At 38.7% G+C, this 19,053-nt stretch overlaps 1 protein-coding gene across 5 annotated transcripts in view; it reads right to left on the reverse strand.

Annotated features, from left to right (window-relative positions):
- Positions 1–15,932, reverse strand: part of CP (ceruloplasmin) — a 32,927-nt gene extending 16,995 nt beyond the window's left edge. For 4 of the 5 annotated variants that reach the window (XM_066325642.1, XM_066325640.1, XM_066325641.1 and 1 more), the window contains exons 1-18: positions 15,758–15,932; positions 13,933–14,177; positions 12,804–13,016; positions 12,123–12,296; positions 11,298–11,552; positions 9,948–10,113; positions 8,851–8,990; positions 8,156–8,296; positions 7,822–8,033; positions 7,166–7,316; positions 5,322–5,534; positions 4,819–5,026; positions 3,522–3,661; positions 2,915–3,043; positions 2,338–2,444; positions 1,412–1,628; positions 636–775; positions 54–216 (exon numbers count right to left, since the gene is read on the reverse strand). In XM_066325642.1, coding sequence (XP_066181739.1) covers positions 54–216; positions 636–775; positions 1,412–1,628; positions 2,338–2,444; positions 2,915–3,043; positions 3,522–3,661; positions 4,819–5,026; positions 5,322–5,534; positions 7,166–7,316; positions 7,822–8,033; positions 8,156–8,296; positions 8,851–8,990; positions 9,948–10,113; positions 11,298–11,552; positions 12,123–12,296; positions 12,804–13,016; positions 13,933–14,177; positions 15,758–15,912 — 3,169 coding nt within the window. In that variant the 5' untranslated portion in view covers positions 15,913–15,932. Of the gene's footprint in view, positions 1–53; positions 217–635; positions 776–1,411; positions 1,629–2,337; positions 2,445–2,914; positions 3,044–3,521; positions 3,662–4,818; positions 5,027–5,321; positions 5,535–7,165; positions 7,317–7,821; positions 8,034–8,155; positions 8,297–8,850; positions 8,991–9,947; positions 10,114–11,297; positions 11,553–12,122; positions 12,297–12,803; positions 13,017–13,932; positions 14,178–15,757 lie in introns of those variants that run through there. The other variant, XM_066325643.1, reaches the window with a different exon arrangement.
- Positions 15,933–19,053: the final 3,121 nt, after the last annotated feature.

Raw genomic sequence — 19,053 nt, forward strand, 5'->3', positions numbered from 1 at the left:
GAACCCCATTTTGCATCTGAAAACATAACATTACTAAGCTAGATGTCTCTTACCTTCTTTTGGGAGCACAGTGTAGGTCGCTTCCATGCCTGCGTGGATGTGGTCAGTAACATGACAGTGTAACAGCCAGGTTCCAGGGTTCTGTGGAGTCATTTCCACAGTTTGAGATGTCCCAGGGAACAGATCAAAGACGTCTGCCCGGTAAACCCCTATTTGCTTCAAGACAAAAAGAAGAAACAGTTAGACTGTGTTAAACACACTTTCTGCATGTCATTTCTACTGAAGCATTGCTTTGTACATAAACGTCATGCTCCAGAGTTTAATAAACTAGCAACTAAGTGGAAACAAAGGAAAACCATAGCTTTTGTCTTACCACAGCCATGAAAAATTCACAACTGTCTTGTTGAAGTAACTTCTGAGATTACCAGTGCGCAAATGCTACTGGCAGATATGCTCTGGCTCTTGTATGTTGATCAAGTACAGGTTTGAGGCATAAAGCCCAAAGCCATTACAGTTGAAGTCCAAACCCTGCCTAATTTTGTAATACAACTTTTCACCATAGATAACAGTCCTTGGTATTTGACTTACCTGTCATTATTAACAAAGCAAGAAAGGAGTGAAAAAAACCCTGATACCTTGAAGTTAAAGCTGTGGCCATGGAAGTGTACTGTGTGAATGTCTATTTCATTGCCCATTCCCATCAGATACCAGCTGACATTATCCCCAACATGCATAGTCAGGCCATGCAAATTTCCAAACACCTTTCCATTAATGGCTAAAAAGAAGGAAAGTAAGACAGAGAAAACAAATAAGATTTTGTGTATTGTGAATTGTTGGTCTCTAATATAACACAGATTGAAAGATTTGAAATCCAATGCTAGACAAAAGTAATGGCTTTGGACAGCACATCATGAATGATTGTGTTTATATTCCACATTAAGCTAGAAAGAAAATTTCTTTGCTCTACACCATTGCTAATATTTAAAGAGCTGTGGGACTTGCAGATTTTTTTAAAACATCTGCAATTACTGTAGATCTTTGTAAAAGAGTTACCTTTACAGAGACACTCAGGATGCGCATAGCCTTTCCAACATACCCAGTTGTTTACTGACATCAAATCAGAACTCCAAATTTAATTTTTTTTTCTCTACTCAAAGCTTCAACATGAGAATGTACTAGGGGAGCTTGTTGTTGTTTTGTTTTTTGTTGTTTTGTTTTTTTAACTTGTGAAATAAAAAGTCATTTTACTGGCATTAGCAGTGTTTTCAAACATTTGAGTAAAAACTTTCAGGCCTTACATCCTGCAACTGGAAATTCAGGGGGCTGAGAAAGTTGAATTTATATGCAGCACTTTGAAATACATAATTTTATAAAATTTGCAGAGCTATTTGAACTAAATTGGGAAACATACCGTGCATTTTATTACTTTCAAGGAATTCCTCATTCTCTTTGTCAACAAGGTGTGGGTTGGTAGAATATGTTTTAATGTTTTCGTCCAAGTACCATGACTCGTTTTCATCAAAAACCATAAAGAGAAGAGCAAATTGAACTTTCTTTTTAGTGTGAAATGATGGCAGGTAGTGTCTATGACACACAACGAGCGTGCCTATTAATCCGCTGTAAGTGTCCTGAAATGACAAATGAAAACCCACATAATTGCAAGGTGTAACTAAGCAGAAGTACTTAAAATGACGTGTGAATCCTGTCTTCACAGCTGTCAGTATCTGGGAATAAGGGCAGTCAGTGTCAAATGAAGTTATTTCTCACTGTTATATACTACCCAGGATTCAAGTTCAATGAAAACTGCCTCATTTTCATCACTTTCTGTAAATGAACATTTATTCCATATTAAATTATTGCTCTTTTTTCAAACTATTTTTATAATTTTGTGCAGATTTACATTCAAAATATACTTCTCGGCACTTTATTTGTATTTGTTGAGACAAAGGCAAGAATACATTGATTTCCATAGTATAGAAAATACTATGTTAAGCTAATACATGCTTGGTAAAAAATGGCAGAGTTGTGTTTCACAGTTGCATTTTAGTTTTCCCACAAATGACTGATTATATATTGAGCAAGCTATAAAGTGTTAGCTTTATATGATGATCTATAGCAACAGCAGAACAACCAGGAAGCAAAACCATGAATATCTACAGCCTTGGATTTCTGACATTCTTGCCCTGACTTTCTTGCAATTTGCCTTCAAGAAACATTTAAATTCAAAGGAATGGTAATAGGGGAAATAACCTGGCAGAGAAAACAGAAGTTTTAAATTCAAGTCCTTTGGCTATATCTATATTAGAGACATGAACAAAACTGGTATTAATACTATACCTTAACAATGTCCACTGTTGAGTGGTATGCCCATGCAATACAATGTGAATCTCCTCTTCCAGGACTAGATCTCTCTGGGATTTTCCAGACATATATTTTTGTTTCACCTGAATTAAATAAGTATCAATTAATTTTTGGAGTTTTCAGATCCCTGATTCTTCTTGACAATGGTTTTGTGTGAGTGTGTCTGCACTGTCCAGTTCACCATACTTAATAAAGTCAATTGTATATTTTGTAGAGCTCACAGAGGAACTTGAGAGGTAATAGCATAAGCTGTGCTTTCCCTATGGAGCCAAATCTGTTTACTTTCGTGAAAGGCGCAGCCACATTGTGTCAAAACATTACTGATCAGTCGAGGACTAGGATACATAGCAGTAGTTAGCAGGGGCATTTGAACTGTAGAATTATTTGTCATAATCAGCATAAAAAAATTAAGGACTTGAGGCAAGACAAAAGTTACGTTTTTCTTGCTATCTGGAAGGTTGCTAAATCTTGAAGTTCTTACTAAATCTTTAGTTCTTGCTAAATCAGAAGTCTTGATGATACTTGCTGGAAATAAAAAAGGGTGGCTTGATACCTGGGTTAGTTACAGCAACAACAGAACTGTCTGTTTTCACTCCATGGGCATGGATAGAATAAGGTCTGGATGCTAAGTTCTTAAAAACTATTTTAATTTTATCTCCAATATTTGACACAAGCAGTGGCCCTGTTGGATTGAAAAGAAAGATTAACTTGGTTTTACAGAATATCAGAGCAGACAAAGAGCCTTGTTGTGTTCAAATTCAAAACACTGGCTTATAATTCAGATTAAATCTGTATAATGTTCATTATGACATGCTAGCTTGAGATGTTAGAGATAGGCCTCTGCATCTCAAGTTCTGAGCACCTGCTGTGTACCTGAAGTCAGTTTGGATGTTGCTGCCCAGTTTTGCACTAACTTAGGAAAAACTGACCTCTGATCAGGCAGCAAACCAAAAGTTTTTGTTGGTTTATTTTCTCTTGTAGAGCAAGCAATGTTATCTTGCAGGGAAAGCACCACCATAAAAGTCGCATTTCCATGTAGGTTTTCTGTTTAGATTGAGGCAATTTTTGTGGGTAGAACTGTAGTCAATATTATTCAAATAGTATCTTGATTTGTGTCACTGCATTGTTCGCATTTTCAAAACTGAACATGATGACTTTACCTTGAATTTCCAGGTGCTGCTGTTCCTTTGTTCTGTTTTTGAGAGTACTGAATGTCTGATCGGTGTACTCACGATAGACTACCTTTTTGTACTTTGAGCCAATGAATTTGTCATCCTTATTTAAGAATGGATTGCCAGGGCTGCCAAAAGAAGAAAGAAATGCATTCCTTTATGTATTTTAGAACATCTTTTGCAGTTATGTCAATCGAGCAAGAATCCAGCTTAGTGAAGGAGTAATCTCTTAAACTGCTAGTATCTTCAGCATGGAAACATTCTTGTTAAGCTGGGAGGTGCATCTTTAGAAGATTAAAAACCCCACTATAAATAGCTCAAGTCTCTATGGTACTGAAAAAATGCTCAGTGCTTGGCCTGGCAAATGCTTCAAATTGCAAAAAGAATGAGCAGCAACTTGCATACTGAAAGACAGAGCCTTTAGTGGCTTGTGTCCATCTGAAATGAAACCTAAATCTTGTAAAGGTTAAGTGACTTGCTGACATTAAATGGAAGGGATTCTCTGCTGAGATCATGGGTCTGGACACAATAGATGAGGGGAAAGTGATAACAGCATAGTCCATATTACTTGTGCTTAGATTTATGTCAGAGTCCACTGGTGTACAGGGCAAGGAAATGTACAATCAAACTGAGGAAAAAGAAGAAAATACAATTAAGTTAATAACAAAATGCAGTTATAATCTGCTACTCAAGTTATTGATGTGGAACACAGAAATCCATCATTCTTGTTTAGCCATTTCTGCTAATTGACATGAATTATTTGATCTAATCAGTTCTCGCTCATTGAGATTCAAATACTGGAAATAGAACACCAAGACAACAAGCTTCATGGTGAATGGATTCAGTCATGGACGTATCTTGTGTAAGGCTGTGAAACTGAGAGGGGTCAAAAGAGCCTTCCTCAGACTACAAATAAACATGAGAGCAAGACCTTGTTTATCAAGACATAGTCATCATAGATAAGATGATAGTGAACATTTTAAGCTTTCCATAGCAAGGACTACCAGCATCAGTAGGTAATAAATGGACATGCAATATCCAGGATCCATTAAAATCTATAGCTGTCCCACAGAAGGTTGCTGCTGGACTATTTCTCAAACATTGTGCTGTCTGTCTCAGTTACATGACAAGACTGCTGGGGAAGGGCAAGTTCAAGTGAGCAAGAGAAATTTATGTGAAAAGAAAGTGTGTCTAGAAACATCTGGAAGAGGAAAAGGTTTAGAGAAGTGAGTTGCTCCTTTTCGCTTTTTTTGCATTTTTTTCCCCTGTGTATATTCTAAAGTACCTTTCCTCATGGTATTGATGCCGCTCAAATTCCCATATCCTGTTAGGAGAATAGTCCCATTCAACTTCCACTGCAGCAATGTAATAAATCTTTTCATGCAAATACGTAGATAAATCTACATTCCACCAGTGGCATTTTTTCACTTTGTAGTTCTGTTTCATGCCCCCAGTGTAGTGGTCTGTTGTCAGGCAGGACACTTCAAAAACTCCTAGGGGTCATGTAAGAAACAAAGACTTGAGGAGACTGAGACACAGGTTATTGCTGATAAAAGGTCCAAACATCGTCCAGTATGGCTACTTGTAGTAATAAAATTCAGTGTACAGGAGCCAGAAAAATCAAGGCTTTAGCATTAAGAGCCTATGTCCTTACAGTTTGCCCTTCAAACACAGCTGTTCTAGCACTAGGCTCAATATACCAGCTACTTAAGGCTTGTCTCTATGCACAAAACATTTGTAGGTAACAGATACTGCATTAGTAACAGGATTTTTAAACAAGACATTTACCTTCAGAATCGGGCTTCATAATAGCTGTAAGAACAGTATGTGGAAACAGATTTGCTGTATCCCTTCTTGTTCCTTTAGTTACAAATGTGTTTTCTGAGAAGTATATCCCATGGACATCAACTTCTGAACCCAAGCCCATCAAATGCCAGGAAACAACGCTTCCTTTACACATCTCAAGACCAGGCTGATTTCCATACATATAACCATTAATGGCTATAGAAGATTTGAGAAAGCAAAACCCACCTTGATTAATATATTACTTAATTCTACAATAGAGATTGATTAATAAACACTTAAGATGTAGTGTTTGCCTTAGACTGACAGAAATATCAATAATGAAATACTTTATCACATCAACAAAACTGAAGAAGCAATTCAAGCAAAACAACTTTTAAACCCCAGTGTTTAAAAATTATTTCTATCTGTTTCTCTTTTCAGTATCTATAGCAGATATTGCTGACTTGGCCAACTGGAAATTTCCCTGCTTTCCACTCATCAGGTATACAGGATGCATAAAATCCCATTTTACACCATGCAACACCCTCTAGCCATACAGTGGAGGCAATCGGAAGGAGTTTTTAGTTTGAGTTACTAACCCTTTCTAGATAGTCCTTTGCAAAACTTTCAAATTCTGGGCTTCTCAGGTACTATTCAATGCTCAGCACCAAGAGTCTGTAAACAGGAATGGCCCTGAGGGGAAAATTTTTCAAAATGCACAAACAAATAGGCTTAAAGATTAGTATTTACTGGCAGGGCTAGGGCCTGAGGGCTTAAATGTCTTTTTCACGTGAAACTTGAAAAACCATTTCTGCAGTACTAAATCACAATCAGTGTGAAGCTCAGTTCTGCCCTATTAAAGAAGCAAAGAGCCATTCTGAGGCAAAGTCCAGCTGGCAAGTTGAGGGGTAGGGATCCCTCAGCACTGCTGAGGCCACACCTGAAGGGCTGTGATTCTGAACTTCCATACTCTGCTGAGTATGACAGGGACACACTGGAGAGAGAGCAACAAAGGGCCACAACGATGATGAAGGGACAAGAAAGTATCTCTCCAAGGAGGAAAGGCTGAGGGAGCTGTGGTGACCCTTTGGCCTTGGAGAAGAGGCAGCTCGGCGGATCTCATCCACTGGTACTAACATCTGCAGGGAGAGTGCCAAGAGGACGGAGCCAGGCTCTTCCCAGCGGTACCCAGTGATGAGGCCAGAAGCCCAACTGACACTTAGAGACACCAATTGACACGCAGAAGATTCTCTCCAAACATCAGGAAAGATTCTCTCCAAACATCAGGAAACATTGTTATTGTGAGGCTGACCAAGCACTGGCAGAGGCTGCCAGAGAGATGGTGGAGCCTCCATCCTTGAAGGCATTCAGAAGTTGTCAAGACATGGTCTTGGGCAAGTGGCTCTGGGTGGCCCTACTTGACCAGAGGATTGGACTAGTGATCTCCAGAGATCCCATCCAAGCTCAACTTCTCTGTAACTCTGTGAAAAACCTTCTTTGAGCTACATCATGTGCAAAGCAGGGGTCAGTTTTGTCTGGCTGTCTGGTTGCACTCGTAGTGGTTGCACACAGGCTGAAGACCTTATTCCTCCTTCTATCTGCTCAAAGTGGTACATAACCATGCTAAATCCTCAACTGCCATGCCAGACACAGAACAGCTGGCATTATACTTTGAACTACCACATTTAGTTGAAACTTAATTGCAGTGAAATATTTTAGGGTTTTTTTCCACTGGAAAGGAATGTAATATCCCTGCACTATACAGCTTTCCTGCCTCAAACATGAAACCATAAAAGTAAAAACCTTATTGTAGAAATTAATATTTGGCTAACTAATAATCTTCTTACAGTGCATTTTGTTTGACTCTTGGAAGTCTTCATCATCCTTGTCAATTTTATCAGGACTTAGTGTAAACATCAAAATATTGTCATCCAAATACCAGCTCACATTCTCATCAAATACTGTGGCAAGTAGAAAAAACTCCATGTTCACATTTTTCTGTTGAGAAGAAATAATAGAAGGGAAATTAGAAATGAATGAACAGAAAATGTCAGGGGAAAAATCCTATGTTCATAATAATTTATGAGTACAAGTCACAAAATAGAGTAAATGCATACATTGATAGTTCACTCTGATAATCTCAAAGCTTTGTAATTGCTGTATCTTGTAACTAAGTATCTACTGTTAATGCTCTTTCTACCAGCAGGGAGCACCTCTCGAAGTGAGTTTCTATTTGGTCTTTAAAATCTCTGCTTTTTCCTAGAGATTCTCATCATAGCTGAAACTTGAATGCCAGCAGCTGCTCATGACAAGGGTGTTTTCACACTGAAGTAACTGTCTACCTGGAGCCAGACTGAAAAGCAATGCCACTTTCTTCATGTTGCTTATTCCCCTTAGGGCATAGGTGAAACTGTGATGTGGAGAGGTGATAGTGCAGTCTTGGAGGACAAAGCAGATTCAGCTTTGACGATGCAAATGTTTCTATTTTTCTTCTTTGACTGACCTGTTTCCCAGAAGAAAGCAGAGCTCCTTTCCTGCACACTAGGAGAGGACCCACAAGGCCAGAACTGGTGTCTCTGACTGCATCCACAGCTGAGTAATAAAGCCAGGTTAAACAGTCTGGGTCTTGCTCTGTGGGACCCACATCTTCTGGCACATCCCATTCATACGTAAATGTGGTACCAGGACTCACATGAGAGGCTGGATATTCAGTACCTATTCCAGAAATCAGCATTGGGAATTATGCCAAGTGCATGTTCTTTCTTTCCTCACCTTTAACACATGGGCAGGTAAGACAGTGAGTGCTCAGGTGCTGCAGCACCGCACAGGTGGCTCACCTCCAGGGGTGGTGCCGTAGCGCGCCCCAGCCTCGCTCCTGCGGTAGCTCACGCCGTGGGGCTGGATGCTGAATGGGCGGCTGGCGTTGTTCCGGAAGGTCACTCTGATGCGCTCACCCACTTCAGCCCTGATCACAGGTCCTGGAAGAGTGTACATGGTCTAGTTACAGGATATTTCTATCAAATTATGCACAGGTCACCACGAACTTCTGGCATTCAGTGACTGGCTGCTTTTTCCCTTCCAGAAGGAATGCCCCTGGCCTCTGTGGCCACAGACCAGGTCCCTGGCAAATGGCCTGAACCACACGACAGCTCAGCAGCAACATACCCCAGTTCATGTGGAGGCCAGTGACTTTCAGGACAGCTCCTCCCTTTGGAATGGGATTCACAGACATCAGCACCAACCCATGCTAGGAGCAGCAAGGTTATCAATAGGACTAGATCTGCCTAGCCTGGCCTCGTGATTAAGAGCCTGACCTTTGGAGACCATGGCATGCTCCTACAGGGAAGCTGGGTATCATGACAGTGTTGCGTTCAAGAGCTTCTTTACACCTTGGGGGAAACCACAGGTATTAGCGACTGCTGGAGGCAGTCAAGGGCTTCTCCTTGGAGGTGGGGACACTGCTCACTAACTAGTGGAAGTGACTGTTTACTCTCGTAAATCTTTGACATGAAAAGGTTCTGGATTCTCTCACCTAGGAGCCCAAGATGTGCTTCCTCTGCAAGCCGTTTTTTATGTTCAGTGAAAGAACCGTCTGTGTATTCTTTGTAAATTGCTTTTTTGTAGGAGCCACCAATTCTTGTCTCACTTTGTTCAAAAAAGATGTGAGATTCACTGTGTAAAAGAAATCGCAATAGATGCAAACACTTAAAGTCAAAATGCTCAGGTGTATAAAGGCAGTTGGACCTTAACCCTGTTTTCTGAGGTATGACATGCTGAGTTTGTCTTTTGCATTTCTTTTCAGTGGTATGGTTACACATTCATATGCAGTCCTGCAGAAGATGTGCAGGAGTCCATTATCCTTCACTAACTTCTCATTAAGAAAAAGGCACTGTGCTGTACAAAGCCAGTATGCTTAGAGACTCATTGACAATGTTTTCTAGTGAGCATTGCATAACTTTGAGTTTACTCTTCTCTTAACTTGAAGTGACAAAAATTCAACGGGAGCAGATACAAACACCAAGAATATGTAACATCTATATACAAAATGAGAGGATTCAGTCTATACTTCCACTTTTTAGGAAAGGACCTTTCAGTGTTTTCCAAACACTATTCAAACAATGAACCGTGCCTTGTTGCTTGTGGAAAAGATTAAGTATGCTTTAAGTCATAGATGAATAATTTGAGGAATCAGTGTATTCTGTGAATTGATTCAGGTCTTAAATATGTAAACACAGCAGAAAAGGCAAAGCTATCTCATATTTCCTAGTTGAGATACCATTAGCATGAGCTTCATCATCTAAGGCAATGGTCATGAACTCCCACTTTGTTCCCTAACTCAGAATAATCAACCATCTTGAATAATTAGGAGAAACAGCTTACATATGACATAATGATTAATCTTAATCCCGGTGAAATGACTAACATAGCAGCTAAATTCAAGGTAAGATTACCAGGAAAACAAATTACCCAATTTGGTCTGGTATTTATTCTAGCATTAATATTTAAGCACAGATGAGGAGAATGAGCAATTCTGCTTAAAAGTGAGTTCTACCATATGGCTTACCTTATTTAGCATGCTTAAATCAATTCTGCTTGGAAAATAAAAATTCTTTAATTAGAGACATTTACCTATCAAGGATTAATTCTTGTCCTGTAAAATGGTTCACTGCAGATGGGCCATAATTCCAGATGATCTCTTCAGCAGCAATGAAGTACTGTCTTATCTTTGTACTCTCATTGTGACCTGGTGTGGATTTTTTACAATCTTCTACTTTAAAAAGTGCCTGCATACCACCTGGGAAAAAAAGAGGTAGAGAAACCTAGGGAGAAGGAACTGCATTTTGTTTTCTTTTTCCCTGCATCCACCAGATGTTCTGTTCCCTGGACAATTCCCACACCATTGATGGATATGCAAATCACAAAGTGGATGATGAATGCTATAAAAGAAGGCATGCCAGCTAAGCTAGGATATAGAAACACAGCTGTGGTATCTACAGCAAGCAGACAGGTAAAGGGCATTCTGTTTGTAAAGCTGCCACTGGCATGGCAGAGAAAACTAGGGTAGAGTGGGCACAGGGCTATCAGTGAAGAATCCAGACAAGGTCAGATGTTACCATACTGACCATCCTCCATCTAAATATAATCAACAGCTTGCTTGTGGAACTCCCAAGTCTGCATCCAAAGGGAAGCAGTTAGCAAATCTGCTTGCTGGAGATACAAATTATATAATGAAGAGATCCCTTTTACAGCTATAAATCAGGCCAATTTGTAGGATTTAAGTCTTGGCCAGGATGCCTCAGCCATATCAGGATGTTGCTTGATCTGATAAACCCTGGAACCTCTGTTTAGTTGAATCTGTAGGTTACATACTTCTTTTTATTTTGGAGTTTTCAAATCTTGAAGAATGATTTTCAGTTCTGTGTTCTTTCCCACTTCTGTGACAAATTGCTTTCCTCACTTACAGGAATATAGATCATTCAAAAGTGTGCAATTAGCTTTTAAGTATTTCATATGGCTATTAAAACTGAAAATACAGGATAATACAGGGAAGAGAAAAGAACATCTCTGCTTATTCATGAAAGAACTTTCCAGAACATGTATTTTTCAGCAGGCAAGTTAGCTTGCCTGTCCTGTGCCCCTTGTCAAACATGGAGTGAGCCCCAACTGTTTTGTTGGCAAACAGAAAATTGTGGTTAGTTATCTCCAGCAGGAGGCAAACATCACGCTGGGTTTTTCCCCAAAGGTGAGGCTTGCAAAAATGCAAGCTGTGCTAATTACTGCCAGCTGATGATGACATCCATTAGAGAAAGGAATCCCTTGATTCCCATGGCTACAGGTTCAAACCCATCTAATGCACTTGTAGGTATTTCAAATACCCTGAGAGTTTTGTTACCTAGAGGACAATATTGCCTGGCATATCACCAGGTCAAGAGCCCTGCTCAAGCTAAAAAAATCTGATCACTGAAACTTGTACTGTACCTTCAATATGGTCATTCACTTGGCAGCTGAGCAGCCATTTCCCAGGGCTCCTTGGTACCATGACAGCATCAATGAATGTGGCTGGGAAGAGGCTGATGGTGTCAACTCGATGATGCCTTTCTATTAAGGTCTGTCCATGAAAGTAGGCTGAATGGATATCAGCTTCATTACCCATGCCAAAAAGATGCCATTTTATCTTATCTTCCACACACATTGTGAGGTTTGGGAGGTATCCATACATGTACCCATTGATTGCTAAAATAAATGTTTATTACAGTTAACTTCACAGACCTTAGATTTTTTCTTCAAATGTAGGTATCATACAACCACTGCTCTATTCTTTAAAATAGAAAGAGCTTCTAAAAAAGCTCCACACCTTTGAAAAATTACTGCCAGTATCATATACGTGCTTCCTCTACATAGCTGTCATTCTGGAATACATGCCAGAGCCAGAGGTACCTTATTTGTTTACACTAACAGTAAAAACTGTTTTTCTAAACTGTGAAATTATAGTACAGAGCTCAGGACTGTAACAGAAACAGAACAAAGTAACACAACACTGTTTAGAGTGCCTGGGAAAATAACACTGGCAAAGAGTTTCTTGGCCCCTAAGAATTTTATATCACAACTCCTTAGGTTTGATTGTATAATCATTGCCATCACTTTTTAATTTTTTTTATTTGTATTTTAAAGAATCTGTCTTAATGCTCTAAGAAAAAACCCCTGATTTTTAAAAATCTACAATTAATCTTTAAAAGAGACAAGGCAGAAAAATATTACTTCATGATATCAGTGACAAGTAACATTAATATAATGTTCTCTTACAGTGCATTTTATTGCTTTCCTGGAAATCCTCATCATCTTTGTCCACTTTGGAAGGCTCAAAACAGTATGTTCTGATATTTTCCTCTAGATACCAACTGAGATTTTCATCCACCACAGAAAACATAAGGATAAATTCAGCATCAAAGTGTTGATCACTGTCCCTTTTCATTGTACCTGAAAAATAAAGTGGTATATTCAAAATCTTTGGTAATTGACATTAATTTTTTCTAAGTTTTAACTGTAGTTTCAGTAGGGCTGGACCCTGTTTACTTCATGTTTTGACTCTTTCCTTGAGCATGACTGTATGCATAAACTTACAGACATACTTAGGAAACAAAAATGCCTTCTGACAGGTTCTATAGAAGTACTGTGAATAAATAAATATTGCATGTTAATCTCTTTCTTATATCAGTATTTAGAATTCATCGCACATTGCTAGCATAGCACATCTCGCTCATATGGATTTGTGAACAAAGTATTCTGCAAATTATATTCATTCTCATAAGCAAAATCAAACTACTTCCTACACTATTGAAGGCAGCTGATTGAGAAGACCAAAGGCAGTTATTTTAAAATCAATTATAATCTTCTCTTACAGGAAGTTATTTCACTAATATTTGTCAATGATAATTATCAACCATCTTGCATATGTATTTATTTACTCACTTATTTATGGCTTACCTTTCCTGCAAATTATTAAAGGCCCAACAAGCCCTGAGGCAACATCTCTTGGAGCATCTATGTGGGAGTGGTAAGCCCTGGTTATGCAGTCTGCATCTGCTTTAGCTGGACCTTGATCTTCTGTCACATCCCATGTGTAAGTGTACTGGCCTCCAGGCTCCACAGCATCATCTTGCTTTTGCAAATCTTTGGTGGTGTCAGGATAAAAAGCACCTGAAGAATTCCACACAGCCACCATTAACACAACACATTCACAATGGGGTGTCAGGATAGCACCTGCCATGCTGGAAGTTGACTACATGCTGCAATAGAATGGACTGAATATCCAAGTACAGGTTAATACCCCACAACTTTTGAATCAGATGAGTAGATGTTTTCTTTCTCTTTAGGAATCTTTTCATTTGCCTTTGAAGTCCATAGGAGTTCTCCGATTAACGGCCCATTAAAGCCAGTCCTTAATTTATCTGGAGGGGACTATGTACTTCTTGTAAAAAGATAACAATTCAAATTTGTTAAATATTGATCTTGGAAACTGTTCTAAAAATTGCATATGCCCTGAAGGAATATAGGTGTTGCTGGAATGATAGCGACAGAAAAAAATCAGAAAAGTTTACACACTGCTACATATACACTGTTCTGATCCCACAGAGTGTGTCTCTACCAAGGCACATACCACTCATAATGAAAACAAATTACTAAGCAGTATCTGTTGCTCCATTTCAAGCAACTCTTGTGTATCATAGATACCATAAACACAAATTTACTATTAAGAATTTGGAACAGTACATTATTATTGTTAAAAATGCCTTCCTCACAGCATGAAATTTTTATGTATCCTCCGCACCTGAATCTCTTATGTACCTTTATACTCTTATTTTGGTTGAAACACAAATACTCTTATTTCAGGTAAAATGTTGATCTAAAATTGTCTTCTTCACAAATTCCACTCTTGGCTTTGTATTTCACTCTTGAAAAATTATCAAACTTAGCTCCTATTTTAAATTGATCCTGTTCTAATTTAAATCTCTTTTTACTTGGCCAGTCTTCTCTCTGATGGAAGAATACCACTTACACTCAGAGGGACAATTAACTTTTGATAAATTCTGGCACAGAATGGAATCAAACTTACCTTCATTTTCTTTTGTGTATCTTACACCATGTGGATGCAGCGTGTAGTTTCTGGAAGCAAAGTTTTTCAAGTGAATAGTAATGGAATCTCCAACTTCTCCCTTAATTATAGGACCTAAAAAACCCAGCCAGGATGGTTTGTCAACTATCACATCATATAAATGACTGGTATACTGAACGTAGGTAGCCTTCTTGTAAGTGCTTCCTATCCTGTGTGGTCCTCTTTTGAGAAAGACTTCAGCCTGCCTGTAAAGAAAATGCACAAATGCATCTGTAGCGTGGCTTTGAATTCATAGTGTCAAATAAAGACCAGGCTTTTGCAGCACCATGCACAACTACATGCAAGCCTTGTGGTGAAATGAGTTAATACTGCCCAAAAATGCAAAGGAATTTCTACGAGGTGGAGTATCATTTGAGTATATGGGAAAGGAATTGTAAGCACCTTGGCAAGCGCAAGTCTGAAGAGTAAATAAAATGCCAGTCCAGAGCTCCACTTGGTGAGCAAAGGCTCAGTTACTATAATTCTGAGTACATGAGGCTTGTGAGCTGCAACCTAAATGAAATATATATGGCATGGCTCTTCTTGGACCATTTAAACAGCTACCACTTAGTTGTAGTGTATTCCTTCTGCATTGTGATTTTTTCTGCCCCTATAAAAGTCAAATTTTGCCTCTTAAAGAAGGAATAGGGGAATCAGAGAAGCTGAAACTGAAAAGTACAATACAAGGAACCAGCTCCATTGAAGGCATGCAAACACTGAAAACCTGAAATTAATGTAGCATGCTGCAGGTCACCACAGGCCAGAGAAAAGCAGCGAAAGTGCAGTGAACAGTAATGGTTTGCTGTATAACAACACAGCTCTGCAATTCTCAGACAAGACGCCCTGTTTCCACCCCCAATCAGAATTATTAGCTTGCTAAATCCCTGGCAGTGTCTTACACCTCACGAAGTTTGTGAGTGGAAAAAATAAAAAGCTGACTGTTTCATCTCACACCTGATCAAGTGGCAGGTTATGGCGAAGCTCTCACTACAGAAAACAAACCACAGGAATCTTGTAATCCCTCATCCACATACTAAATGAGAACTGCATTTTTGAGATTTTTCTGATTTCTTATTTCTCTCATCATTGTTTTTGCTTTGTTATAGTCCTATTTGATTTCAAAGGCTCTGAAAAAAGAGAATAAAGGAACAGTTTTCCTCTCTCAAATATTTTTCTGATATCTTTTATATCTAGGTTTTCTTTATTGGTTATTCAGACCTTCAGGGTGCTTCCCTCCTCCTCACCCTGCATATCTTCAGCCTACTTACTGGTCTCACTCTGCATAGGACCCTCTTTGCCTTCTAACAAACAACTCTGCTCCTTCACTGTGCATCGAAATACCTAACTGTGCTTCTGCACCAGTGAAAACCACCCCTGCCAATGAATAACTAAAAAGGAAACCTGTGCTCAGTAGGAAAGTTTTAAATTTGTCAAGGTTCTGCCTTTAAAAACAGAAATTATTTCTTCAGCACTAGTACCTTAGACATTCAAAATTAAACACCATTAGACACTCAGGGTCTTATTCTAGTCTCTACTTAGTAAATATTTCATTACAACAAATTTGAACTCTTTTGCGTATTCCAATGCTTTGAATTAGCAGAACATTGGAATGCAATTCTCAAGCAAGCCAGAAAAAAATCAAAATTCCCTTATATATCTGACAAAAAATCCACTGACACCAATAAGTCTCAATTCACTACCTTCACCAGGTTTTCAGTACAGCCCTGGTGTCTAAACCAGATGAAGTTGTAAAAGCAAACTTAACCAGTGACACTGCTTTACTTACTCTTCCTCTGCAAAAAGCTGCCCAGTGATGGCATTGGCATTGCCAGGAGCATAGTTCCAGACAGTCTCTGTAATGCCAATAAAGTACTCCCGGTTCACTGCCCCAGCTTGGCAACAGCAAGAAACCAGCAAGCAGCTTAGGAGAAATAGCTTCATTTTACATTCACAGACCTTCTGGAAAATGCAAAATAAAAACACAGGACAGGCAGATGAAATTTCCTTTTATATGTTCCTATCTCTCCTACTCCCCACATCCTTACCTCCCCCTCCCTGCTCCTGTTTGCTTTTGTGAACACAATAAAAGCAATTGCACCATGTCTCTGTGTGTCAAGAGCAAACAAAAGATTCTGGTAACCTTGTCAGTTCAGAAAATCAAAGAATTTTTTTTCTATTTCTGCCAACCTACAATCACACTAATTCGCATTCAGATTGTCATAGACTGTAAAACTTGTCACTGAACTGAAAGCAGATTTAAATAGATTTACAAACAAACTTCATTACATTCTTCACTATCTTCATCACTCTCTCTACAGCTTGTATACTACTGAGAAAATAATTCTATGATATGTGGCACAAGAACACAATTTCTCAAGCACACTGTGAAAAGTTCAAAGTGACACTTTTCCCCTATGTATCTGCTCTGCACTGACACAAGGAGCCCAAACCGTGCCTGCTTCTGTCTGTTCATACCACCAAACTGATGTGGGACAAGCAGAAAAGAGAGGCTTGAGATCACTGGGACTAGTGTGTCCAGCAGTGCTTGGGTTAGCTCTGCTATCCACTACAGTTCCCTTAGAAATGTAATTTTAGCACAAAGTGGGACACATATCGCTAGAGATGGAAAGTACCAGCCATTCATGGATGGAGGTGGGGAGGTTTGCATCCCCTATCCAAGCAGTTTTAGTATTGCAGAAATGAGGCTCAGAAATTCCACAAAATCACCCTGCTATATTATCTTCCTCCTAGTCTGTTGCTGGACAGGATAAGCTACATTGCTCAATGATTAAAAATGTAAGATCCAGATAATCTTAACTGTTGGCACACTACCCAGTGCCAAAGTCTTCTTTTGCTTTATTCAAGTTCTGTCAACATTTTGTATTGGTTTTGCTGAAAAATAAGAACAAAATTGGGCCTTAAACATGGAACACTTTAAAGCCACCTAACTAAAGTTTGCAATGGCATTTTTTTGAGTTTATATCCATTACAATGTGGTTGTATGTGAAACTTTAGGCATACAAAGCCACCTGCAAACTTCTATTGAAAATATGTGCTTTCATCCACTTGGGAATTCTTTAAAAATGTCATCTGTGCTCTGAGCACTGAAACAGTCACACTCATTCTAAATTAGTATTCCAGTTTGTCATTGAATGGCAACTTAAAATTATCTGTAATAAGCAGCGTATCCTTTGCAACCATTTTAATACTGGTCAGAAAAAATATTATTATTTTGGATAGAAGACAGGTTCAACATATAACTAAAGTATAGCAGTTTTCACTTAGTGACATAAAAATCTAAGTCTTATTCACCAAGACTATGATATAAGATAATTTACCAATTTTAATTAATATTCCTAGCAGGAACTGTCAGAATATTTAATTTCTTCACATTTCTACACATCTGGATTAAATAGAGGACTCTACTTATCTCTAAATGACAAAGGTGAGATTTTGAAATATGCCTGAATCTATGATGAAATCCTGGAGTTTTACAGGTTGATGTCACATGTTCAAAATTATTTCTGTAGGGATTTTTTTCCTTTTCTATTGATGAAGATAAGTTGTGCAGTAGAAAGATCAGCATATCCAGGTTGCATATGCCTCATATGTAAATTAAGTGAGGTAAAAATGAGAAAATTTTACTTCCTGTTAAAATACCTAAGTTCAAAGTAATTCCTTAATACATTCCTTAAAAAATAAGTTGTTCATACATATGTAGATTTTTGATTTATTTTTGTTCAGATTTCCATTTGATTGAGGAAGAGGAAAAAACATGCAGGCAATACCCTTGAAATCTCCACATTTTTTGAGAGTAAAAAATATAAACTTCACTTTGCCTTACACCCCTGAATACTCTAAATTACTCTTCCTTGATTTGCAAAAGAACTGAATGTTTTTCTTATGTAAAAATACAACAAAAAACTTCGGAGGGGCAATATTTTCCACTCCTGCTTTTAATCACACCTCCTCCAAACTTTCAGTTTATCTGTATGCCTAGAGCACTCTCATCTTTTACTTAAGGAACTCAAAAAACTGACCAAAGTACCTCAGCTTCACAAGCCAGTATTATCTTCAGAGGATGTCTGAAAAGCAGGAACTTCTCTCAGGACCTAAATAAAAAGACCCTATTTAATTGGTTAAATTGAGAGTCTGCAGTTTGGTGTCATGAATATCCCTTTATTGTTTTAGGCCATTTCTCATATTGATGATGCTGAAATACTCTGACTGTTTTTAAGATCTCCAAAACTGCACTGAAAAGATAAAGTCAATATTTTACTTCAAAATTTTTCCTTGAAAGAAAACAAAAAACAACCCCCCAAATGGAATGTTCTGTCAAAAGGTCTCAATAAGATCACACAATGAGGCTGAATTGAGCCCCGACCATTTCACAATTCCCACATTTGAGTGATGTGTGTCTATTGCCTGCTGCCCATGCTGCTGTTCTGGTTGCCTGCAAACCTCTGCAGTTAAACCCTTTAAAGACCTCGTGCAGCTTAATTTGTCCTCTGGCACTCTATATGGAAAAACCCTCTATCCATAATGGGAACAATGAGGAAACTGTAGCTTAGCAGGGGTCACTTTTACCTACACAAGTATTAATATACCCAAAAATGCAAACGTGTGGATGGGGCTCCATAGTATTTTACTACAAAACTGAGTGTTTACAGTGATTTCCAGCTGCAGTCTTTTAAATGAATGGCATTACTGTTCCAGACAGAGAATCCTGAAACTCGGGCAAAATGCACTGGCTGTGGGTGACAAATAATGCTGGAACTCTTACTGCAGATTCAGCACTAACTCCTCCCTGCCAGGAATTTCTAAACTCAAATTGGCAGCTTTCTTCCTCCTGTGCCTGGAATGTTTTGTGTGGGGATTTCAGCAGGCAGGACACACATTTCATGTTCAGGAACTCTTGCACAAAGAAGGATTACTCACATTCCAATATGGGTCCTGGCCCCAGGGCCGCTTCTCCCTGCTCTTGTTGTGTGAGGTCTGTGTTGTGCAGCTGGATGGTCATATTGCCTCGAACACCACCATCAGGATCATTGGTTATGTCTAGATTTCAAGCCAGTTAATTAA

The sequence above is a fragment of the Sylvia atricapilla genome, chromosome 10, assembly GCF_009819655.1.
Source record: "Sylvia atricapilla isolate bSylAtr1 chromosome 10, bSylAtr1.pri, whole genome shotgun sequence".
NCBI lineage: Eukaryota > Metazoa > Chordata > Aves > Passeriformes > Sylviidae > Sylvia > Sylvia atricapilla.